Raw genomic sequence first — 26,725 nt, forward strand, 5'->3', positions numbered from 1 at the left:
CTAATCGACCCAACCTCTCCTCATACGTCATTCCTGCCATCCCAGGTATCAGTCTGGTGAATCTTCGCTGCACTCTCTCCATGGCAAGAACATCCTTCCTCAGATAAAGCGACCAAAACTGCACACAATACTCAAGGTGTGGTCTCACCAAGGCCCTGTACAACTGCAGCAAGACATCCTTGCTCCTGTACTCAAATCCTCTCGCTATGAAGGCCAACATAACATTTGCCTTAACTGCCTGCTGCACCTGCATGCTTACCTTCAGCGACAGGTGCACAAGGACACCCAGGTCTCGTTGCACTTCCCCTTTTCCCAATCTATTGCCATTCAGATAATAATCTGTCTTCCTGTTTTTGCCACCGAAGTGGATAACCTCACATTTATCCACATTTATACCTGCATTTGCCAAGCATCTGCCCAATCACCCAACCTGTCCAAATCATACTGGAGTTTCTCGGCATCCTCCTCACAGCACACACGCTCACCCAGCTTTGTGTCATCTACAAACTTGGAGATATTACATCTAGTTCCCTCGTCTAGATCATTTATATATATTGTGAATCTCTGGGGTCCTAGCACCGATCCCTGCGGTACAAACTATTCTAACCTGTGCCACGGTGTGTTTCTGGGTTGGGAGCTAAAGCTGTCTTTCCATTTCAGTTCCACAGATGTTCAGTGAAATGAAAGCGTCATTGGCCGATTTCAAGATGGAACTTTCCCAGATAAAGAGTAACAGTAAGTGTTAAATGCCAGTCAGGATTTCCAGTTCAAAGGGCTCTCCAATTTTCAGATGGTCTGCTCATTCTTCGAGGATTGATCTCCAGTGCATTTCACACTGGTGTGCTTTGCTTGGTTTAAATTTTGAACCAATCAAGTATAAGTGGATTTGATTGGTTCACATTTCCCATGAACCCATTATAAAAGCACTACAAATTTTTATGTTGTGAACACATTGGGGGAATTCCCAGAGAAAATTAAATAGATAATAAACGAATGTCCATGTACTGTACAATTAAAATCAATACAATTTTACATTCAGCCCATCACGTGTGCCTGCTCTCTGAGAGAGCTGTCCACTTTGTCTCTTTCACCTGTCCTTTCTCTGTACCCTTCAATATTTTCTTTTTGAAATATCTAACCAAGTCCCTTTTAAAAGCTATTCTAGATTCAGCTTTCCTACATTACAACAGTGACTACACTTCAAAAGTACTTCATTGGCTGTAAAGCGCTTTGAGACGTCCAGTGGTCGTGAGAGGCGCTATATAAATACAAGTCTTCCTTTCTTTCTTTTTTTCCGCCACTATTTCTGGTCGGCCATTCCAGGTCTTAAAAACCGTTTGCGTAAAACAATTCCTAATCTCTCCCTTCATTGTGTTGCTGATCATCTTCAAATCTTCAGTTGATGCCCTCCAGTTACCAACTCACCAACCAGTGGAAACAGTTTTGTCTGTTTTCTCCTGTGAAAATCTCTCGTGTTCGAAAGCAAAATTGATCTTGTTCTACAAACAGTGCCACACGATCTCAAGTGTTGTTCCTCTTTCAGTTACAGGAACGTCTGAGGAGACAAGAAGCTCAGTCGCTGAACTTAGGACTGACATTTCACAGCTGAAGGAGAGTAAGTTTAATAACCATCAGAGGGACCTTTGATCTCCAATTATTCATACTGGAAATTATCAGAATGGTGACACTGGGATCAGGTGGATTGATAATACTGCACAGATACTGATCACCAGCTCTGGTTACTACATACATTTATATTGGTGCACAGAGTGGGATTAAATGGAGTGGACTTCAACAGAGTGCATTATTTGGGAATTTGGAAAGAGTGGAAATTTGGAGAAGAAGGGGAAGGAGTTGCTGCTTGTTGACTACGCTACTTGTAGTGCTTTGTGTTACAGGCAGATATTTAATTTCAGTACCCTTAACTTAATCTAGACCAAGTAAGTAGTCAAGAAACTACAGTGTAAACTAAGTTACCTAAATACAAACTTAATTAAATAAAACAAGATCATATTGGGAGGGCAGTGCAGGTGGTGTGCCGCAAATGCAGCATGTGGGAGTTTGTGGAGAGCATTGTGATCCCGGACAACCACATTTGCAGTAAGTGCCTGCATCTTGAGGAACTTCAGCTCAGAGTTGTTGAGCTGGAGTCTGAGGTGCAGACATTGCGGGGCATCAGGGATGGGGAGAGTTACCTGGACACTTTGATCCAGGAGGCAGTCACACCCCTTAGGTTAGGTAATGGTACAGATCTGGTTAGTGGTCAGGGACAGGAGGGTGTGACTGCAACTCAGGCAGGTAAGGGGACTCCAGGTGCAGTGCTGGAGGAGCCTCAGCCTTTGCCCTTTTCCAACAGGTATGAGGTTCTTGCTGCCTGTGTGGATGAGGGGAAAGCCTACAGGATGGATGAGCAAGCTGACCATGGCACCATGGTGCAGGAGGCCATTCAAATGGGGGGAGTGAAAGGGAATGTAGTTGTGGTAGGGACAGTATAGTCAGGGGGATAGATACTGTTCTCTGCAGCCGAGACCAAGTTCAGGAGAGTGGAGATGAAGTAGAAGATCAGCATGATCTTATTGAATGGTGGAGCAGGCTCGAAGGGACAAATGGCCGACTCCTCCTCCTGTTTCCTGTGCTGTTTTGTATCAGGTGTGATCAACCAATGATTCTGAACAACAATAAAGAGAGGTGGATTCGAAACTCTGAAAAACAACAAGACTTTTACAGATTTATGTAGGAAATCTATACAATATGATATAAAAGGAAATAACAATAGATGTTTGGAACAATCTTCCACAAATGGCAGTTTATACTGGGTCAACTGTTAATTTTAAATCTGAGATTGATAGATTTTTCTTCCCCATCACTAACTCCATCCAACCCCATCACTAACTCCATCCCTTCCCCATCACTAACTCCATCCCTTCCCCATCACTAACTCCATCCCTTCCCCATCACTAACTCCATCCCTTCCCCATCACTAACTCCATCCCTTCCCCAAAACTAAGTCAATGTCAATGTGACCGTGGCGCTAAATTCGATGCCACCGGGTCAATTCAGGCTTCAGCAGAAGATATAACAACATTGTACACTCAGTGAGTTATTATTTCTTCTGTTCCCATGGAGACAGTGCCCTGATTCTGTTGAATCTTTAACTTGTCCATATAATTCATCACATTTCCTATTTTTAGGCACTGAGGGGGGAAAATTCAGTGGTTTGCGCCTCCTGTTAGCGCCTTAAGAGGGCGCTAATAGGGCGCAAAGCAACTAGCGCCCGGGCACGGCGATGTTTGCGCCGTTCGCGAAATTAACTAGACATTTTGCGGCGGCGCTAAACACTACCGCCACGATCTCCTGCGCCGGCAGATTGTGACGTCAGTCGAGTGCGCAATGCCCTGTTAGTGCCCCAGACCGGATATTGAGTGGCGTCCCCTGCTTTAACGCCTGCCGCTAGCAACGACAGGTTGAGGGGAGCGTTATGCTGTCAGAAAGGTACTAGGGGAGCGCTATTTAAAGGTGACCGCTTCCTGCCTTTTTTTGTCGGTGACATTTTTGCACCACGCATTCTGAGAGAGAGAGAGAAAGAGACTTCTGGAGAGATTCAATGCTGTGTGAAGGAGTTTTGAGTACTGAGCAGCACTTTGCAGGTTTATTTTGAATTGCTCTTCCTTGCTTCCCCAGCGCTCTGAGGTAGCGCCTCGCTCCTTGGCCTTTGCGTCAAGTTTGCTGTTGGAGGAGATAATTAGCGCCAGGCGCTAAACTTTGCGCACGGCCGATAATGGCGCCCCAAATGGGGCAATACCGAATTTTTCCCCCTGAGTGTTCAACAAACCTGTCAGTGATTGAGAATACATTCAAACAAGACATCTCTCGCCTCCAGAGAAATGGTCAGGCTGAGATTTATCACAATTCAAATGTTTCCATATTCTTTTAATACACTTTTCTGATCTCCCTTGACCCACTCACCCCACCCAAACCCCCCACCATACATTCCCCACTGTGTCCGTCTGATCCCTCGGTCATTACATTACCAGAATGACTCATTGACTCCCATTGCTCTTGATCAGATGCTGAAATATCGAGGAATGTGTCGTTGCTGCAGGAAGACGGTGACAATCTCCGCAAGAAGTTGTGCCTGAACCCATCAGGTAAGAGCCAGCGTGAGACTCCAGAGAGTCGGATCAGTGAAACAATCCGGGTCATTGCTGGAAAGCTGCCATTTCATTATTGAGAAACCTGTGTGAAGGGCCAAGGCCCAGAGCTCCCAAAGCCATCACCTTTCTAAAGAGCTGCTGAGAAGACGGGGCCAATCGAGTGGTGACCCCCAAGTTTGGGTTTGAAGAGAATGAAACAATGAGGCTGCAGTTAGAGTGCGTTATCAGGCACTCGGGACATCCCAAAGTGTCTCTCAGCCAATGAATCACTTTGTAATGGGGCTTATTATGTTCCGTGGTTGAACATAGCAGCTGGCTTGCGCACAGCAAGCTCCAACTAACTACAAATGAGGGAGAAGTTAATCTGCTCTTGATGATGTTGATTGGAGACAGTGGCCCTGATTTTAACCCTGCCTGCCCAGCGGGAACTGGGCAAGTGAGTGGTTAACATAGCGACTAACCGCGCGATGACCACCATTTATAGCGCTGAACTGGAATGTGTGAGGAAGGCACCCACCGGAAACAGGGGCAGGTGATCATATCTGAAAATTGGGGTCCACGGACATCATTACTGCTTTAAATGTGCGAGACGGGAGTCCCGCTCATCAGCCAAACTGCTCAGTAAAACCTCGCAGGATTGGCCCAGAAACTGACTGACAAGATCTGCTACAAGAATTTAAAGGTTATAGAGAGAGAAATAAAGAAAGCCTTGCATTTCTATAGTGCCTTTCAGGATGTCCCAAAGTGCTTCACAGCCAAGGAAGTACTGTTGAACTGTAACCACTGTTGTAATGTAGGAAACACAGCAACAAATTGCACACAGCAAGCTCCCACAAACAGCAATGCGATAATGAGCAGACAATCTGTTTTAGCGATATTGGTTGAGGGATCAATATTGGCCAGGACACCGGGGACAACTCTCCTGCTCTTCTTCGAATAGTGCTGTGTGATCTTTTATGTCCACCTGAGAGACCAGACAGGGCCTCGGCTTAACATCTCATCTGAAAGATGTCACCTCCGGCAATGCAGCACTCCCTCAGTAATGCACTGGAGTATCAGCCTAGATTTGGTGCTCAAGTCTCTGGAGTGCGACTTGAACCCACAACCTTCTGACTCAGAGGCGAGAGTGCTGCCCATTGAGCTACGGCTGACATCTGCGCACATGCTGCAGGGCATATTGCATTCCCATGGCATTGGTAAACTTCCAAATTCATTTATTCTTTTTGGCTACACACGCTCTACTTGCCACGGGTGCCTTGCATGGCCGACGTACTCTGGTTGGAGGAAGAGGAGGAGTATCAGTCCAACATCCAGGAGGAGCAGCAGGTGGGCCTGTTGGAGCACAGCAGGTGAGGGGGGCAGGCAGAGGCATGGGCCAGGTGAAGCCCTCTCGGTGACCTTCTCACTCCAATCACCTGATAAGTGACAAAAAGTCCCCCTGCAGCATTAATAGTCCTTGTTAACACTTCACTGTTCTCTTCATTAAAGAACAGCTAAACAGTTCTGTCGCCCTCTATCAGTGATATTCTGACAATGCACTAAAGAAAATAACTTTCAAATGAGCAAAAGGTGATGAAATTAGTTACAAACAATAAATTGAACTAAAATCTATTGATACCAAGGTACATGAATGTTTCCTCACGCTATGACCTTTACAAAGCGCTCCCCTGGTGGCTTCAACATTCACTTGTTCCTGTAGTTCCACATTGTGACATTCACTTGTTCCTGTAGTTCCACATTGTGACATTCACTTGTTCCTGTAGTTCCACATTGTGACATTCACTTGTTCCTGTAGTTCCACATTGTGACATTCACTTGTTCCTGTAGTTCCACATTGTGACATTCACCTGTTCCTGTAGTTCCACATTGTGACATTCACTTGTTCCTGTAGTTCCACATTGTGACATTCACTTGTTCCTGTAGTTCCACATTGTGACATTCACTTGTTCCTGTAGTTCCACATTGTGACATTCACTTGTTCCTGTAGTTCCACATTGTGACATTCACTTGTTCCTGTAGTTCCACATTGTGACATTCACCTGTTCCTGTAGTTCCACATTGTGACATTCACTTGTTCCTGTAGTTCCACATTGTGACATTCGCTTGTTCCTGTAGTTCCACATTGTGACATTCGCTTGTTCCTGTAGTTCCACATTGTGACATTCACTTGTTCCTGTAGTTCCACATTGTGACATTCACTTGTTCCTGTAGTTCCACATTGTGACATTCACTTGTTCCTGTAGTTCCACATTGTGACATTCGCTTGTTCCTGTAGTTCCACATTGTGACATTCACTTGTTCCTGTAGTTCCACATTGTGACATTCACTTGTTCCTGTAGTTCCACATTGTGACATTCGCTTGTTCCTGTAGTTCCACATTGTGACATTCACTTGTTCCTGTAGTTCCACATTGTGACATTCACTTGTTCCTGTAGTTCCACATTGTGACATTCACCTGTTCCTGTAGATCCACATTGTGACATTCACCTGTTCCTGTAGTTCCACATTGTGACATTCACCTTTTCCTGTAGTTCCACATTGTGACATTCACTTGTTCCTGTAGTTCCACATTGTGATATTCACCTGTTCCTGTAGTTCCACATTTGACAGTTACATGTTCCTGTAGTTCCACATTTGACAGTCACTTGTTCCTATAGTTCCACATTGTGACAGTTACATGTTCCTGTAGTTCCACATTGTGACACTCACTTGCTCCTGTAGTTCCACTTTGTGACATTCACCTGTTCCTGTAGATCCACATTGTGACATTCACCTCTTCCTGTAGATCCACAAAGTGACATTCACTTGTTCCTGTAGTTCCACATTGTGACATTCACTTGTTCCTGTAGTTCCACATTGTGACATTCACCTGTTCCTGTAGATCCACATTGTGACATTCACCTGTTCGTGTAGTTCCACATTGTGACATTCACCTTTTCCTGTAGTTCCACATTGTGACATTCACTTGTTCCTGTAGTTCCACATTGTGACATTCACTTGTTCCTGTAGTTCCACATTGTGACATTCACTTGTTCCTGTAGTTCCACATTGTGACATTCACTTGTTCCTGTAGTTCCCCATTGTGAAATTCACCTGTTCCTCTAGATCCACATTGTGACATTCACCTGTTCCTGTAGTTCCACATTGTGACATTCACCTTTTCTTGTAGTTCCACATTGTGACATTCACTTGTTCCTGTAGTTCCACATTGTGACATTCACCTGTTCCTGTAGTTCCACATTGTGACATTCACCTGTTCCTGTAGATCCACATTGTGACATTCAATTGTTCCTGTAGATCCACATTGTGACATTCACCTGTTCCTGTAGATCCACATTGTGACATTCACCTGTTCCTGCAGTTCCACATTGTGACATTCACTTGTTCCTGTAGATCCACATTGTGACATTCACCTGTTCCTGTAGATCCACATTGTGACATTCACTTGTTCCTGTAGATCCACATTGTGACATTCACCTGTTCCTGTAGATCCACATTGTGACATTTACTTGTTCCTGTAGATCCACATTGTGACATTCACCTGTTCCTGTAGATCCACATTGTGACAGTCACTTGTTCCAGTAGATCCACATTGTGACATTCACTTGTTCCTGTAGTTCCACATTTGACAGTTACATGTTCCTGTAGTTCCACATTTGACAGTCACTTGTTCCTATAGTTCCACATTGTGACAGTTACATGTTCCTGTAGTTCCACATTGTGACACTCACTTGCTCCTGTAGTTCCACTTTGTGACATTCACCTGTTCCTGTAGATCCACATTGTGACATTCACCTCTTCCTGTAGATCCACATAGTGACATTCACTTGTTCCTGTAGTTCCACATTGTGACATTCACTTGTTCCTGTAGTTCCACATTGTGACATTCACCTGTTCCTGTAGATCCACATTGTGACATTCACCTGTTCCTGTAGTTCCACATTGTGACATTCACCTTTTCCTGTAGTTCCACATTGTGACATTCACTTGTTCCTGTAGTTCCACATTGTGACATTCACCTGTTCCTGTAGTTCCACATTGTGACATTCACCTGTTCCTGTAGATCCACATTGTGACATTCACCTGTTCCTATAGATCCACACTGTGACATTCACCTGTTCCTGTAGATCCACATTGTGACATTCACTTGTTCCTGTAGATCCACATTGTGACATTCACCTGTTCCTGTAGATCCACATTGTGACATTCACCTGTTCCTGCAGTTCCACATTGTGACATTCACTTGTTCCTGTAGATCCACATTGTGACATTCACCTGTTCCTGTAGATCCACATTGTGACATTTACTTGTTCCTGTAGATCCACATTGTGACATTCACCTGTTCCTGTAGATCCACATTGTGACAGTCACTTGTTCCAGTAGATCCACATTGTGACATTCACTTGTTCCTGTAGTTCCACATTTGACAGTTACATGTTCCTGTAGTTCCACATTTGACAGTCACTTGTTCCTATAGTTCCACATTGTGACAGTTACATGTTCCTGTAGTTCCACATTGTGAATCTCACTTGCTCCTGTAGTTCCACTTTGTGACATTCACCTGTTCCTGAAGATCCACATTGTGACATTCACTTGTTCCTGTAGATCCACATTGTGACATTCACCTGTTCCTGTAGTTCCACATTGTGACATTCACCTGTTCCTGTAGATCCACATTGTGACATTCACCTGTTCCTGTAGATCCACATTGTGACATTCACCTGTTCCTGTAGATCCACATTGTGACATTCACCTGTTCCTGTAGTTCCACATTGTGACATTCACCTGTTCCTGTAGATCCACATTGTGACATTCACCTGTTCCTGTAGATCCACATTGTGACATTCACTTGTTCCTGTAGTTCCACATTGTGACATTCACCTGTTCCTGTAGATCCACATTGTGACATTCACCTGTTCCTGTAGATCCACATTGTGACATTCACCTGTTCCTTTAGACCCACATTGTGACATTCGCCTGTTCCTGTAGATCCACATAGTGACATTCACCTGTTCCTGTAGTTCCACATTGTGACATTCACCTGTTCAAGTATTTCCACATTGTGACATGCACCTGTATCTGTAGTTCCACATTGTGACACTCAACTCTTCCTGTAGTTCCACATTGTGACATTCACCTGTTCCTGTAGTTCCACATTGTGACATGCACCTGTACCTGTAGTTCCACATTTTGACAGTCACTTGTTCATTTAGTTCCACATTGTGACATTCATGTGTTCCTGTAGTTCCACATTGTGATACTCATTTGTTCCTATAGCTCCACCTTGTGGCATTCAACTGTTCCGGTAGCTCCACATTGTGACATGCACTTGTTCCTGTATTTCCACACTGTGACATTTGTAATGTCCGTGTGTAATTGAGACACGGACTGCAGAAGTTGGTTATAACAGGTGTTTACTGAATGGAGACAAAACTGGAACTACTATACAAAGTTACTTCACAGGCTTATATACAGGGGTGGTCACTACTGGTACTGCAGTATACAGGGGCTGCAGAATATAGTTCCTTCTTCAAGGTACATACACTACAATTCCTCCCCTTTTAGCTAAACAGTCCATAACATTCGATTAATAATTAAATAACATATTTACAATTACAGTTGCCATATACATTAGCTGAAGTTAATCAATTATAAATTCAGTCTTTGAGGAGGCTTCCTGATTCTGTCCGGATAACGCCTCTTTGGGGTATCAGGTTCTTCTGGCAAAGGTGATTCCGGATCAACGTCATTGTTTGGTTTGTCTGCTTCCAATATCACCGATTCTGAGGTAGATGCCATTGGTACTTCGGTTTCATCACCAGGTGTATAGGATCATGGTGTAGATTTGACGTTTTCCAGTGACTCTAGAATCTGGTCAGCATGGCGTCTTACAATGCTCTCTCCAACGTCCACGGTATACATTAGAGGTCCTTGCCATGTGCAGATCGTTCCTGGCTGCCATTTCTCTGTGCGGTAGTCCCGGGCCAAAACTGGTTGACCTATCTTGAAACTCCTGGTTGGCCTTTCATTCATATTCTGAAACTGCCTGTTCTCCACATCTCTTCTGATGTTTGGCTTAACCAAATCCAAGCGGCATCTTAGTCTTCGATTGAAGAACATCATGGCTGGAGTTTGGTTGGTAACCGCATGTGTCGCATTCCGGTAGGCAAACAAGAAGTTATCCACCTTGTGTTGTAGGGGTATGTCTTCATTACACATTGCCTTGATAGCCTTCTTGAATGTTTGAACGAACCTCTCAGCCAATCCATTGGTGGCTGGATGATATGGGGCGGATGTGTAATGCTTAACACCATTGTTCTTTAAGAACCTCCGGAACTCTTCAGACACAAACTGTGGTCCATTGTCGGAGCAAATCTGTTCAGACAGCCCATTTCTGGCGAATATGGTTCGTAAGACTGTGATAGTTTTTTCTGTGGTGGTTGAGGACATTTTTATTACCTCTGGCCACTTTGAATGTGCATCCACCGCAATTAAAAACATCGAGTCCATAAATAGACCAGCAAAATCAATGTGTACCCTTTGCCATGGAGATGAGGGCCACTCCCATGGATGTAGAGGGGCTTGTGGTGGGGCGTTTTGGACCTTCTGGCATCCTGTACAGCTCTTGGTCATCTCTTCGATTTCTCTATCGATTCCCGGCCACCACACAAACGCTCTGGCTAAGTTCTTCATTTTTACCCCTCCCAGATGACCCTCATGAAGCTCATTGAGCACTCTATCCTTCAATTTGGGTGGAATTACTACTCTGGATCCACACATCAAGGTTCCTCGGCACACTGACAGCTGTTCTCTTCTCGGCGAGAATGCTGGCAACAGTGGTTCACCAGGTGCTGGCCATCCCTTCACCGTTAAATCATAGACCCTGGAGAGTGCCGGGTCATTTCGTGTTTCCTTTTCTATGTTTGCATTCGTCACAGGTAGACATTCGACTGTGGTCGAGTGGAATATCTCCACAGGATCCACTGCAGGTGCTTCTTCCACCGTCGGCAACGGTAGGCGCGACAATCCATCAGCATTCCCATGCTGTTTAGTTCCTTTGTACTCGATGTCATATTGGTGTGCCCCTAGGAAAAGGGACCACATCTGTAGCCGTTGTGCTGTCATTATCGGGATGCCCTTCTGAGGGTTGTAAATGGAGACAAGAGGTTGATGATCAGTTAGTAGAGTAAATTTCTGTCCGTGCAGGTAGTGATTGAACTTCTTCACCCCCCACACCAGGCTGAGGGCCTCTCTGTCAATCTGGGCGTAGTTACGCTCGGCTGAAGTTAACGAGCGTGACGCAAAAGCTATCGGCCTCTCTGAACCATCAAGGAATTTATGTGACAGTACCGCTCCAATGCCGTAGGGAGACGCATCACACGCCAGTCTTATCGGTAGTGATGGGTTGTAGTGAGCCAATACTTCTCTTGAAGTGATCAGGTCTTTACACTTCTGAAAGGCCCGCTTACATTCATTGCTCCATTTCCATGCTACTCCAGTTTGTAGCAGGGCGTTCAGTGGGTGCAGAATTGTGGACAAATTCGGCAAAAACTTATGGTAGTAATTCACCAATCCGAGGAATGACCTCAGTTGCGACACATTTTCAGGCGCTGGAGCCTTAACTACCGCTTCAATTTTGTCTGGGGACTTATATAACCTCTCTTCATCAATCACGTGGCCACAATACGATATTTGTTTCTTAAAAATCTCGCACTTGGGGCGATTGGCTCGTAGCCCATGTTCTCTTAGACTAGTGAGCACCTGCTCTAGGTTGGCAAGGTGTTCACTGTCATTTTCACCTGTCACTAGGATGTCGTCCAAGTAACACTGAGTCCCCGGAATCCCTTGCAGGACTTGTTCCATCGCTCTTTGCGATATAGCCGGAGCTGATGCTGCTCCGAATACCAGTCGATTATACTGGTAAAGACCTTTGTGAGTGTTTATCGTGAGATATTTCCTAGAGGATTCTTCAACCTCCATCTGCAAATATGCTTGCGCTAGGTCAATTTTTGTAAAACGTTTCCCTCCAGATAGTGAGGCGAAAATATCTTCTATCCTCGGAAGAGGATACTGTACTGTGTGAAGGACTGGGTTCACAGTCACCTTGAAGTCCCCACAGATGCGAACCTTCCTTGGCTCCTCAGACTTATTGTTTAACGTTTTCTTCATGACAGGAACGATGGGTGTCGCCCACTCGCTCCAGTCTACCTTAGATAACATGCCTGCATTCTCCAGATTCTCCAGCTCTGCTTCGACGGCTGGGTGAATTGCATACGGTATCGGTCTTGCTTTGAAAAACTTGGGAATTGCATTCTCTTCTATTTTTATTGAGGCGGTTACGCCTTTAAGAGTTCCCAGTTCTTGTTGAAATACCTCTTTAGCGTTAGCCAAGATTTTTGACAATCGTCCAGGTGTGATGTCGTCATCCTTTTTACCAGCCACAGTCAGTGCCTGAATAGAGTGCCAGTCTAAACTTATCTTTCTGATCCATTCACGTCCCAATAACGGTGGTCCACCATCTTGCAGTATGTACAGATGCAATTTCTGTATTTCCTTGCCGTTGTATTCGACAGGCACCCTTATTTGCCCTCTGGGGTATACTTTCTGCCCCGTATATGTCTTCAAGACAATGGATGTGTTTTTCAAGGGTATGTGTGAGAATAGCCGCTCGTAGTCTCGTCGATTCATGACGGTCAGGGCTGATCCTGTATCCAATTCCATTTTGACTTGGGACCCTGCTATCGTGAGGGTGACCCAAATGGTTCGGTGATCCTCTTTTGTGATTACGTTGTGTAGTTTGAGATAGCTTAGTCTCTTGTTCCCGGATTCACTATCGCTCTTCTGGTCTTCGGAACTACTGTCCGTCAGCTTTTGTACTTTCCTGTACTTTTCCTTAGTAGTCTTTTTGTTGTCGTTAGTCTTCTTCCCAGACCTGCAAACTCATGCAATGTGTCCCATCTTTCCGCATTGCCTGCATGTTTTGTCCTTGGACCAGCAGTCCTTGTGGTCATGGGTTGTTCTGTTGCAGCGATAAAAAATTTTAAATCCCCGTGTCATTTCATGGGTGCCGTATTCCTGTGGCTTTTGCTGTATTTCCGCGGCTCTCCTTGCTGCTGCTTCGTACGATACTGCCACGCTGAAAGCCTTATCTAGCGTCAGCTCTTTCTCTGAGAGTAACCTCTTCAGGGTTCCTTCACTCAGGAGTCCACAGACAAATTTGTCCCATAGGGTATCTGCCAGTCCTGCTCCGAACTGGCAGTGCTTTGATAGCTTGCATAGTTCCGTAAAGTAATCAGCATTGCTCTCTTTATGCTGATTTCTCTTGTGGAATTTAAATCTTTCTGCTATCAGCAGCGGTGTAGGATTTAGGTGTTCCTGTAGGATATCAACAATTTCGTTAAAACTCTTCTCCATCGGTTTGACTGGAGCGATCAAGTTCCGCAATAGGCCGTACATTCTTGCGCCCATTAAGTTTAGTACTACCGATGCCTTTTTCTCATCGGCTACTTCATTTGCCTTGCAATATACTTCGACTCTTTCCACATACGTGGTCCAGTCTTCTATTACATTATCGAAGGCAGTGATATTGCCAGCCTTCGGCATCTTGGAGATCTAAGATGGCGCCTCCCGCACTTTGCCTTCTTCCCCGATTGATTAAGATGGCCCCTCCCGCGCTTTCTGTCTTTTCTGCTGCTGCCAGCACTGTTGCTGGCGTTTTTATGCCTTGATGGCGACGCCCTATGGTCTTCGCGCACTTCCCCCCGCGCTGCTGCCAACGCCGCTCTCCGTGGTCCCCGTGGCAAACTGCAGCTCCTTGCGGCTTTCTGCGCTTCTAATTTCTTTTATTTTAATTACTGTTCCCATCGTCAGAGCAGACCCAATGGGACACTTTCCTCCCTCTTCTCGGGTCTGTACGCTGCCTGGCTTCGTAACACCGGCCGCGCCCTGTGTGCTCCACCGTCTCTCTCTCTCTCCTCTTCCCGACAACGCTGCTCGGCCCCGTTGAAAAGCCACCTGATCGAGCTCCAGCCCGCCGCAGCCCAGGAAGGATCAGTGTACTACCTGCGACCAGCCTGATTAGCTGGAACACCATAGACTGGATAACCAAGCCCCGCTCTCGACAGCCTCTCCTGCAATCTTCGAATTCGATGAATCAGAGGGCGGTTACCCACGGTCAACGCCCGTTTCTTCTGTTTGTTTTTTTTTCTTTTTGGGTTTCTTCCTTCTGGCCTCGACCTCCAACAACTTCGCTTCAGGAATGGATCCCCGTGAGGTGGTGCAGAACTGGAGGTAAGTCCGGACCTGTTCGTCGCCAATGTACTGTCCGTGTGCAATTGAGACACGGACTGCAGAAGTTGATTATAACAGGTGTTTACTGAATGAAGACAAAACTGGAACTACTATACAAAGTTACTTCACAGGCTTATATACAGGGGTGGTCACTACTGGTACTGCAGGAGACAGGGGCTGCAGAATATGGTTCCTTCTTCAAGGTACATACACTACAACATTCACTTGTTAATGTAGGTCCACATTGTGACATGCACTTTTTCCTGTAGTTTAATATTCTGACATTCACTTGTTCCTGTTATTCCACATTGTGACACTCACCTGTTCCTGTAGTTCCACATAGTGACATTCACCTGTTCCTGTCGTTCCACATTGTGACACTCACCTGTTCCTGTAGTTCCACATTGTGACAGTTACCCTTTCCTGTATTTCCAAATTGTGTCACTCAGTTTTTCCTGCTGTTCCACGTTCTGAAACGTACCTCTTCCTGTAGTTCACATTGTGACAGTCACTTTTACCTGTACTTCCAGATTGTGACATTCACTTCTTCCTATACTTCCACCTTTTATACTCACTTGTTCCTGTAGCTCCACATTGTGGCATGCACTTGTTCCTGTAATTCCACATTGTGACATTCACATGTTCCTGTAATTCCACATTGTGAAACTCACTTGATCCTGTAGTTCCACATTGTGACAGTTACTTGTTCCTGCAGTTCCACAATGTAACAGTCACCTATTCCTGTAGTTTCACATTGTGACATTCACTTGTTCCTGTAGTTCCACATTGTGACATTCACCTGTTCCTGTAGTTTCACATTGTGACATTCACTTGTTCCTGTAGTTCCACATTGTGACACTCACTTGTTCCTGTAGTTTCACATTGTGACATTCACTTGTTCCTGTAGTTCCACATTGTGACATTCACCTGTTCCTGTAGATCCACATTGTGACATTCACTTGTTCCTGTAGTTCCACATTGTGACATGCACCTGTTCCTGTAGTTCAGCATTGTCACATTCACTCGCTGCTGTAATTCCACATTGTGACAGTTACCTGTTCCTGTAGTTCCACATTGTGACACGCACCTCTTCCTGTAGTTCCACATTTTGACATTCACTTGTTCCTGTAGTTCCACATTGTGTCTTTCACTTGTTCCTGTAGTTCCACATTGTCACATTCACCTGTTCCTGTAGATCCATTTTGTGACATTCACCTGTCCCTGTAGATCCACGTTGTGACATTCACCTGTTCCAGTTGTTCCACATTGTGACATTCACCTGTTCCTGTAGTTCCACATTGTGATATTCACTTGTTCAAGTAGTTGCACATAGTTGCACACAATTGTACCTGTAGTTCCACATTGTGACAGACATTTGTTCCTGCAGTTCAACATTGTGACAGTCACGTGTTGCTGTAATACCAGGTTGTGACATTTGACTATTTCTGTAGATCCACATTGTGACATTCACTTCCTCCTATAGTTCCAGCTTGTGTCAGTCAGTTGTTCCTGTAGTTCCACATTCTGACACTCACCTGTTCCTGTAGTTCCACGTTGTGACACTCAATTGTTCCTGCATTTCCAGATTGTGACATTCACCTGTTCCTGTATTTCCACATTGTGACATGCACCTCTTCCTGTTGTTCCACATTGTGACATGCACCTGTTCCTGTAGTTCAACATTGTCACATTCACTTGTTGCTGTAATTCCACATTGTGACAGTTACCTGTTCCTGTAGTTCCACATTGTGACATTCACTTGTTCCTGTAGTTCCACATTGTGACTTTCACTTGTTCCTGTAGTTCCACATTGTGACATTCACCTGTTCCTGTAGATCCATTTTGTGACATTCACCTATTCCTGTAATTCCACATTGTGACATTCACTTGTTCCTGTATTTCCACATTGTGACATTCACCTGTTCCTGTAGATCCACATTGTGACATTCACTTGTTCCTGTAGTTGCACTTTGTGACATTCACTTGTTCCTGTAGTTCAACATTGTGACAGTCACTTGTTTGGGTAGTTCTACGTTGTAACATTCACTTGTTCCTGTAGTTCAACATTGTGACAGTCACTTGTTTGGGTAGTTCTACGTTGTAACATTCACTTGTTCCTGTAGCTTCACATTGTGACATTCACTTGTTCCTGTAGTTCCACATTGTGACATTCACCTGTTCCTGTAGTTCCACATTGTGATATTCACTTGTTCCTGTAGTTCCACATTGTGACATTCACCTGTTCCTGTAGATCCACATTGTGACATGCACTTGTTCCTTTAATTCCACATTGTGTTATTCACTTGTTCCTGTAGTTGTGACACTCACCTGTTCCTGTCGTTACACATTGTGACACTCACTTGTTCTTTTAGTTCCACATTGTGACATTCACTTGTTCCTGTCGTTACACATTGTGACAGTCACTTGTTCCTGTAGTTCCACATTGTCACATTCACTTGTTCCTGTAGTTCCACTTTGTCACATTCACTTGTTCCTGTAGTTCCACTTCGTGACATGAAACTTTTGCTACTTGTTGAAATTTTATAGGAAGCAGTATAGATGTTAGCAACTCTTGGAATTGTTCAGTGAAGTGGACCTTGGCTTCTTTGTAGTGTCCTAACAGGGACTGTAGCTTTTTTTAAGTCATATTTATGAAATTTGAGCATCGCTGACAAGGCCAGCATTTATTGCCCATCCCTAATTGCCTTTGAGAAGGTAGTGGTGAGCCGCTTTCTTGAGCCGCTGCAGTCCGTGTTCTGTAGGTTCTCCCACAGTGCTGTTAGAACATAAAAACATAACATAAGAAATAGGAACAGGATTAGGCCATTCGACCTCTCGAGCCTGCTCCGCCATTCAATGAGATCATGGCTGATCTTCTACCTCAACTCCACTACCCTGCACTATCCCCATATCACTTAATTCCTTTAATATCCAAAAATCTATCGATCTCTGTCTTGAATTTACTCAATGACTGAGCCTCCACAACCCTCTGGGGTAGAGAATTCCAAAGATTCACCACCCTCTGAGTGAAGAAATTTCTTCTCAGTCCTGATTGGCCGATTCTTATCCTGGGACTGTGACCCCTGGTTCTGGACTCCTCAGCCAGGGGAAGCAACAAACAAACAACTTGCATTTATATAACGCCTTTCACCACCACCAGACGTCCCAAAGCATTTTGCAGCCAAAGAAGTACTTTTGCAGTGTATTCACTTTTGTAATGTAGCAAACGTGGCAGCCAATTAGCTCCCACAAACAGCAATGTGATAATGACCAGATCATCTATTTCAGTGATGTTGATTGAGGGATAACTTTGGCCAGGACACTGGGGATAACTCCCCTGCTCTTCTTTAAAATATTGCCATGGGATCTTTTACGTCCACCTGAGAGAGCAGACAAGACCTCGGTTTAACGTCTCATCCAAAAGACGGATGAAAGTTAGGTAGGGGGTTCCAGGAATTTGACCCAGCGACGATGAAGGATTGCCGATATACTTCCAAGTCAGGATGGCTTGTGACTTGGAGGGGAACTTGGAGGTGGTGGTTCTCCCATATGCCTGCTGCCCTTGTCCTTCTAGGTGGAAGAGGTCGCGGGTTTGGGAGGTGCTGCCGTAGAAGCATTGGTGAGTTGCTGCAGTGCATCTTGTAGACGGTACACACTGCAGCCACGGTACGCCAGTGGTGGAGGGAGTGAATGTTTAAGGTGGTGAATGGGGTGCCAATCAAATGGGCTGCTTTGTCCTGGATGGTGTCGAGCTTCTTGAGTTTTGTTGGTGCTGACTCATCCAGGCAAGTGGAGAGTATTCCATCACACTCCTTACTTGTGCTTTGGAGAGTCAGGAGGTGAGACACTTGCCGCAGAATACCTAGCCTCTGACCTGCTTTTGTTGCCAAAGTATTTATATGGCTGGTCCAGTTAAGTTTCTGGTCAATTGTGACTCCCAGGATGTTGATAGTGGGGAATTTGGCGATAGTAATGCCGTTGAATTTGAAGGGGTGGTGGTTAGACTCTCGCTTGTTGGAGATAGTCATTGCCTGGCACTTGTGTGGTGCGAATATTACCTGCCACTTACCAGACCAAGCCTGAACATCATCCAGGTCTTGTTGTATGCGGGCATGGACTGCTTCATTAACTGAGGAGTTTTGAATGGCGCTGAACACTGTGCAGTCATCAGTGAACATCCCCATTTCTGACTTTATGTTGGAGGGAAGGTCATTGATGAGGCAGCTGAAGATGGTTGGGCCTAGGACACTGCCCTGACGAACTCCTGCAGCGATGTCCTGGGGCTGTGATGATTGACCTTCAACCACCACAACCATCTTCCTTTGTGCTAGGTATGACTCCAGCCAGTGGAGGGTTTGCCCCCCGATTCTCATTGACCTCAGTTTTACAAGGGCTCCTTGATGCCAGACTCGGTCAAATGCTGCCTTGACGTCAAGGGCAGTCACTCTCACCACACCTCTGGAATTCAGCTCCTTTGTCCATGTTTGGACCAAGCCTGTATTGAGGTCGGGAGCCAAGTGGTCTTGGCAGAACCCAAACTTGGCATCAGTGAGCAGGTTATTGGTAAGTAAGTGCCACTTGATAGCACTGTTGATGACACCTTCCATCACTTTGCTGATGATTGAGCGTAGACTGATGTGGCGGTAATTGTCTAGATTGGATTTGTCCTGTTTTTGTGGACAAGACATACCTGGGCAGTTTTCCACATTGTCGGATAGATGCCAGTGTTGTAACTGTACCGGATTGTTTGACTAGAGGCGTGGCTAGTTCTAGAGCACAAATCATCAGCACTGCAACAGGGATGTTGTGGGGCCCATAGCCTTTGCTGTATCCAGTGCGCTCAGCCATTTCTTGATATAACGTGGAGTAAATCGAATTGGCTGAAGACTAGCTTCTGTGATGGTGGGGATGCTGTGTGATGCTGCTTCCACTTTTTAGCACGCATGTAATTCTGTGTTGCAGCTTCCCCAGGCATGCTCCTGGCGTGCTCTTCTACACTCCTTATTGAACCAGGGTTTGTTCCCTGGAATTTTTTGACGTTGTAACTGGTAAAATAGATAAGGGAGAACCAGTGGATGTGGTGTATTTGGACTTTCAGAAGGCTTTCGATAAGGTCCCACATAAGAGATTAGCGTGCAAAATTAAGGCACATGGGATTGGGGGTAAGGTATTAACTTGGATAGAGAACTGGTTGGCGGGCAGAAAGCAAAGAGTTGGAATAAATGGGTCATTTTCCGAATGGCAGGCAGTGACTAGTGGGGTACCGCAGGATCGGTCCTAGGACCCCAGCTATTCACAATATATATTAATGATCTGGACAAGGGAATTGGATGTAATATCTCCAAATTTGCAGACGACACAAAGCTGGGTGGGAGGGTAAGCTGTGAGGAGGATGTCGTGAAACTCCAGTACGATTTGGACAGGTTGGGTGATTGGGCAGGAACATGGCAAATGCACTATAATGTGGATAAATGTGAGGTTATCCACTTTGCTGGCAAAAACAGGAAGGCAGATTATTATTTGTATGGCAATAGATTGGGAGAAGGGGAAGTGCAAAGAGACCTGGGTGTTCTTGTGCACCAGTCGCTGAAGGTAAGCATATGCAGGTGCAGCAGGCAGTTAAGAAGGCAAATGGTACGTTGGCCTTCGTAGCAAGAGGGTTCGAGTACAGAAACAAGGATATCTTGCTACAGTTGTACAGGGCCTTGGTGAGACCACACCTTGAGTATTGTGTGCAGTTTTGGTCACCTTACCTGAGGAAGGACGTTCTTGCCATGGAGGGAGTGCAGCGAAGATTCACCAGGCTGATACCTGGGATGGCAGGAATGACGTATGAGGAGAGATTGTGTCGATTGGGCTTATACTCACTGGAGTTTAGAAGATTGAGAGGGGATCTCATCGAAACCTATAAAATTCTGTCAGGTCTGGACAGACTAGATGCAGGAAGGATGTTTCTGATGGCCGGGGAGTCCAGAACCAGGGGTCATAGTCTAAGGATAAGGGGTAAGCCATTTAGGACTGAAATGAGGAGGAATTTCTTCACCCAGAGAGTGGTGAACCTGTGGAATTCTCTGTCACAGAGGGCGGTGGAGGCCAGTTCATTAAATATATTCAAGAACGAGTTGGATATATTTCTTGAGGCTAAAGGGATCAAGGGATATGGGGAGAAGGCAGGGACAGGGTACTGAATTTGGATGATCAGCCATGATCTCATTGAATGGCGGAGCAGGCTCGAGGGGCCGAATGGCCTACTCCTGCTCCTATCTTCTATGAATCTATGAATTGATGGTAATGGTAGATTGAGTGATATGAGGTTACAGATTGTGGTGGAATACAATTCTGCTGCTGCTGATGGCCCATAGCGCCTCATGGATGCCCAGTTTTGAGCTGCTAGATCTGTTCTGAATCTATCCCATTTAGCACGGTGGTAGTGCCACACAACGCGATGGAGGGTGTCCTCAGTGTGAAGATGGGACTTCGTCTCCACAATGAATATGCGGTGGTCACTGCTACCAATACTGTCATGGACAGATGCATCTGTGGATTGGTGAGGACGAGGTCAAGTAGGTTTTTCCCTTGTGTTGGTTCTCTCACCACCTGTCGCAGGCCCAGACTGGCAGCTATGTCCTACAGGACTCGGCCAGTGGTGGTGCTACCGAGTCACTCTTGGTGATGGACATTGAAGTCCCCCACCATTCTGTGCCCTGGCAACTCTCAGTGCTTCTTCCAAGTGGTCTTCAACATGGAGGAGTACTGATTCATCGGTTGAGGGAGGGAGGTGGTAGTCAGCAGGAGGTATTCTTGCCCATGCTTGACCTGAAGCCATGAGACTTCTTGGGATCCGAAGTCAATGTTGAGCACTCCCAGGGACTCCCACTCCTTAGAGTTAGAATAGCAGATTAAATCTCACCACGAGCAGCTGGGCTGCCGATTCTGATATAATCATTGTCTTTTACGCACCTGGAATGAGCTCCTGTTTGGATTTGTTTCCATCATTGATTAGATGTGGCCTGTGTTAACATCCCCTCCATCTGCGGGAATAAACAACCACTTTAAACTAAGCAAAGGTCAGATTCACAGTGTCTTTTCAGAGTATTGCAACTTCTGCAACAAATAAATTCAACACAGCACACAGACCTCAACCACTGTCTGTGACTTCAGCCCAGTACCAGAGAGGGCTACATGGAACATTCAGTGTCTGGTTAGAGGGGATAGTTTTGTACTGAGAAACCCGAGTGAGATTAGGACACCAGCTACACCACCGAGCTGCATCGCGCACTGCTTTCTCCCGTGTAATAAAGGGCAATGAAATGAACAAGCTGTGGAAAGAATGTTCCGCAGAGTAACTATTTGTAGTGTTTTACAGATTCCCAATGTACACCTTGTGCCATCGGCTGGAAGTACTTCAGAGGAAAATGTTACTACTTTTCATCATCTGTGAGGGACTGGCATGCAGCAAACATGCATTGCTTCTCCACCCGGTCCCACCTCATAGTCATCGACACTAAAGAGGAGCAGGTAAGGATTTGCAGTCGCACGCTGGGGCACCACCAACGGCCTTCCCCCGTCTAACTTCTACCCCCAACCCTGTTGGTCATCAGTGACCCACCCCGTTGGAGGCCATCTCTGATCACTTCCTTGTATCGCTCTCCACTCACATCCCCTTTCCCCCTTCCAACCCCACTTACTTCTGTGTCCATCCCTGGAAAAAACTCTTCCCCAAGTCATTTACAACGGCACTATCAAACTCCCAACTGTCCAGCCATTGCCCCTCCATTCACCACATTTCTAATCCCACCCTCACCTTTGGTGCCCTTGTCCCCATTAACACCATTATTCTCTCTCACCCTGGACATTCCCCCGTTACAGCATTCATCTCCGCTCCCTTAGGTCCAAGCGATGCAGACTAGAATGTTTATGGTGCACAACTGATCTCACAATTCATCGCTTGATTTGGCCACATAAAGCACTATCGGGTCCTGCTCTCCTCGACCAAAACTGGCCACTACTGCAGGATCATCCTGGAATGCAAAGTTAAACCCCGGCTTCTTTTCACTACCAACTGTCTTCTTAAACCCCTCTCCCCTGCCCCTCCACCCTCCCCTCTAACATCAAGTGTGAGGAGCGCATGGACTGAGACCATCTGTTCAGCTGCCTCTGCCTCTTCCCTCCTTTCCTCTAGCCCACCAAGTCAAACTTCCCCCAAGATTCCCCTGCCCTAACCTTGAACTCGCATCTTTCTCTAGGCTCTCGCCTATCTCACCTCATTCCCTCTCCAAGCTCATCGTGTCTATGAGACCCACCTCTCGCTCACTCTACCCTAATCCCACCAAACTGCTGACCACCCACCTTCCTTTCCTGACACTCATGTTATCTGATATTGTTAATGGTTCTCTCTCCTCAGGTACTGTCCCCTCCCCTTCAAATCCACCATCACTACCCCTCTCCTAAAAAAAACCCACCCTTGACCGCTCTGTCCTTGCAAACTATCGCCCCATCTCCAACCATGCTTTCCTCTCCAATGTCCTTGAACGTGTTGTCGTTTGCCAAATCTGTGCCCATCTTTCCTGCAACTCTATGTTTGAACCCCTCCAATCAGGTTTTCGGCCCGCCATATCACTGAAACGGTGCTTATCAAAGTCACAAATGACATCCTCTGTGACTGTGAGCGGGTGAACTATCCCTCCTCATCATTCTCGACCCCTCTGCAGCCTTTGACATGGTTGACCACACCATCCTCCTCCAACGCCTCTCCTCCATCGTCCAGCTGGGCAGGACTGCCCTCACCTGGTTTAATTCTTAACCGTCCAGTTATAGCCAGAGAATCTCCTGCAATGGCTTCGCTTCCCGCTCCCACACCGTTACCTCTGGAGTACCCAAGGATCTCTTTCTCTTATTTCTCAACTCCTCCTATTTATCATTTACACGCTGCCACTCGGCGACTTCATCCAAAACTACAACATCAAGTTCCACATGTATGTTGATGATGAAGGGTTAATTACAGTCCTAGCCCTTTTGGGCTACCCCAGATCAGGCATATTCCCCAGACGTTCACCTTCAACGTAAGTTATAGATAGCCGAATTCCATAAGACGCTTAAATGGGCCTAAAGGTTCAGGCTATCTCTCCCTAAAGGAAAGGAACAACTAAAGATGTTACCGTCCTCCGGATAGTACTTTTAATAAGTTGAACTAGACTGTAACCTTCCGGATATTATAAGGGTCCGGAATACCCCCCAGAATTCTGCAACTTCTTAAAAAAGAGCGTACAGAATTTGTGGGTTCGCGAGCCTATACAGAATTACTCTTTGAGACAATTCTAGAAATATAGGCCTAGAAATTGAGTGCCCTTAGCGCCGATTTTGCGGCGCTAGAGGGCCTAGCGCTGCATTTGGCGCCGGCGCCGAAATTGCCTGGGGCCCTTACGCCGCGGTAGACCGGTAGCGCTGCGCCGGCACCGATGACGTCATCGGTGTGCGCAGCGTCCCGGTTGCCATGCCGACGGGCCCCAGCGCCGAAATTCAGTTGCGGCCGCCTCGCCCGTGACAGCCGCAACTAAGACTCTGGCAACAGAGTCTTACGAGTCTTTGCGCCGGCGCATTAAAGGCCCCGCGGCGGCCGGCCGCTTTCCCGCCGGCCGCCTGGCCGCAGCTCCCTCCCCGGACTTCCCCCCGCCCCCCCCCAGGAACAGAAGCAAGCCCGGCACTTGTCCGAGGTGCCGGGCTCATTTTTTAAAAGATTTTCGCGGGCCGCGATCGGGTGCAGGCAGCTCCTCCTTAAGGGAAGGAGGAGGCCTGCACTTCCCGAGCCTGCCGCACCGCATCGGGTGCCGCAGCGCCGGAATTGCGGCGCGAAACGGCAGTTAGCGCCGATTTACCGCCGCAAAGACCCTTCAGTAGCGCCGGCAGCCGTTTGGGCGCGGCCCTGCTGAATTTTTGGCGCGCGCAGGGGGACTTAGCGCCGGCACTAACTTCCGGCGCTAAAGCCCTGGCTAAGCCAAAACTCAATTTCTAGGCCACAGAGTTTTATTTAAGAGCCGACATTCAGTTAACATCTGTTGAATCAGTCACAACATTAACAATTCAAAGTACAATTAGCTTACATTTCTTATTTCTCAGAGATCCTTATTCTCAAATCTTTACTTTGTTAAATTTCTTATTTCTAAATCCAGAACATCATTACATTTGTTATTTCTTATTTCTAAATCCAGAACATCCACCAAAAATTAATCACTTTTATTTCCCCCAGACTCATAGTTAAAAACTTACAGAGATGCCTCTGGAAAGTTGAGAAACGCTCTGCCCATTTAGCGTGTTCTGACATTCTGTTAAAAAAGGTCTTATTTTTTTACCCTTTTGGCTTTGGTTTCTTCATTGATATTCTCTGCTGATGTCAGCTAATTCTCTTTATTGATCCCTCTGTTTGAATGCTTTCTATGTTACTATCAATTCAACTATTGCATGCATAATTATTTCTCTACTTTTAGTGTTCCAAAAACCATCATAAAAACAATGACAGCAATGGTTTTTGTTTGATGTCATTCTTACCAAAGATTCTTCATTCAATTCTTAATTTTGGCTTAACTGCTTTTTTGCAGACATTGTGGCCTAGAAATTGAGTTTTGGCTTAGCCAGGGCTTTAGCGCCGGAAGTTAGTGCCGGCGCTAAGTCCCCCTGCGCGCGCCAAAAATTCAGCAGGGCCGCGCCCAAACGGCTGCCGGCGCTACTGAAGGGTCTTTGCGGCGGTAAATCGGCGCTAACTGCCGTTTCGCGCCGCAATTCCGGCGCTGCGGCACCCGATGCGGTGCGGCAGGCTCGGGAAGTGCAGGCCTCCTCCTTCCCTTAAGGAGGAGCTGCCTGCACCCGATCGCGGCCCGCGAAAATCTTTTAAAAAATGAGCCCGGCACCTCGGACAAGTGCCGGGCTTGCTTCTGTTCCTGGGGGGGGGCGGGGGGAAGTCCGGGGAGGGAGCTGCGGCCAGGCGGCCGGCGGGAAAGCGGCCGGCCGCCGCGGGGCCTTTAATGCGCCGGCGCAAAGACTCGTAAGACTCTGTTGCCAGAGTCTTAGTTGCGGCTGTCACGGGCGAGGCGGCCGCAACTGAATTTCGGCGCTGGGGCCCGTCGGCATGGCAACCGGGACGCTGCGCACACCGATGACGTCATCGGTGCCGGCGCAGCGCTACCGGTCTACCGCGGCGTAAGGGCCCCAGGCAATTTCGGCGCCGGCGCCAAATGCAGCGCTAGGCCCTCTAGCGCCGCAAAATCGGCGCTAAGGGCACTCAATTTCTAGGCCTGTGTCTTTCCTTATTCTCCATGTTCAATACAAACACAATGCAATTGCTTGCTGTCTCTATTGAAGTTATATCTTCAATGTCTTGTTACTATATGTAAATCAAATCCACTTTAACTGTGTGTTTACTTGTTTCCTAGCTATCTCAATTGGTTGCATATTTAATCTTATGGTTCCTGTTTTCCAAGTTTAACATAAAACTATTTGACCAGCAGATGTTTCTTTTCTTGATGTCATGTTTCAAAGGCACATGCCTCTTTTAATGTTTGTATTTCTGTTTTATCATGGCAGCTCTTCGCACTTCACTTGGGTCTTGCATTGTTTTACACCCAAACTCTAGACTCTTCGGAAGCACCAATGGTTTGCTTCAATCTTTCATTGTTTTAGAATATTTAACTAATTCCCATTTCAAAGCTTGTTTACAGCTTAGTTATCAACTGATCTTTTCTCAGAAGCCTGTATTTCTGTTTACAGCCTGTCTGCTGAGACTTGTGTCTTTTAAACCCAGTATGTCTTTTATTAATAATATTAGAAATATGTTCATAGTTTCGTGTATTTCTCTGAATCATGGCTATTCCTTCACAACAACACCCAGCTCTACCTCACAACCACATCTCTCAACCCCTTCACTATCTCTGATTTGTCACACTGCTTGTCCAATGAGTAGAATTTTCCTCCAACTGAGTATTGGGAAGACCGAAGTCATTGTCTTCGGTCCAGCCATGAGCTCTGTCCCCTAGCTATAGACTCCATCCCTGTCCCTGGCCACTATCTGAGGCTGAACAAAGCCATTGTCTTCAGTCCCCACTGCAAACTCCGTTCCCTAGCTATAGACTCCATCCCTGTCCCTGGCCACTATCTGAGGCTGAACAAAGCCATTGTCTTCAGTCCCCACTACAAACTCCATTCCCTAGCTATAGACTCCATCCCTGTCCCGGGCCACTATCTGAGGCTGAACCAGACTGCAACCTTGGCATCCTATCTGACCGAGCTGA

General features: G+C 46.3%; 1 protein-coding gene across 1 annotated transcript in view; it reads left to right on the forward strand.

The window, feature by feature from the left end:
• Positions 1-26,725, forward strand: part of LOC147097549 (uncharacterized) — a 156,395-nt gene that overhangs the window by 117,639 nt on the left and 12,031 nt on the right. The window contains exons 6-7 of the mRNA XM_085971401.1: positions 3,821-3,887; positions 21,811-21,962. Coding sequence (XP_085827527.1) covers positions 3,821-3,887; positions 21,811-21,962 — 219 coding nt within the window. The remainder of the gene's footprint in view (positions 1-3,820; positions 3,888-21,810; positions 21,963-26,725) is intronic.

Source organism: Somniosus microcephalus, chromosome 31 (assembly GCF_052327205.1).
Source record: "Somniosus microcephalus isolate GS21.2 chromosome 31, FLI_Smic_1.0, whole genome shotgun sequence".
NCBI lineage: Eukaryota > Metazoa > Chordata > Chondrichthyes > Squaliformes > Somniosidae > Somniosus > Somniosus microcephalus.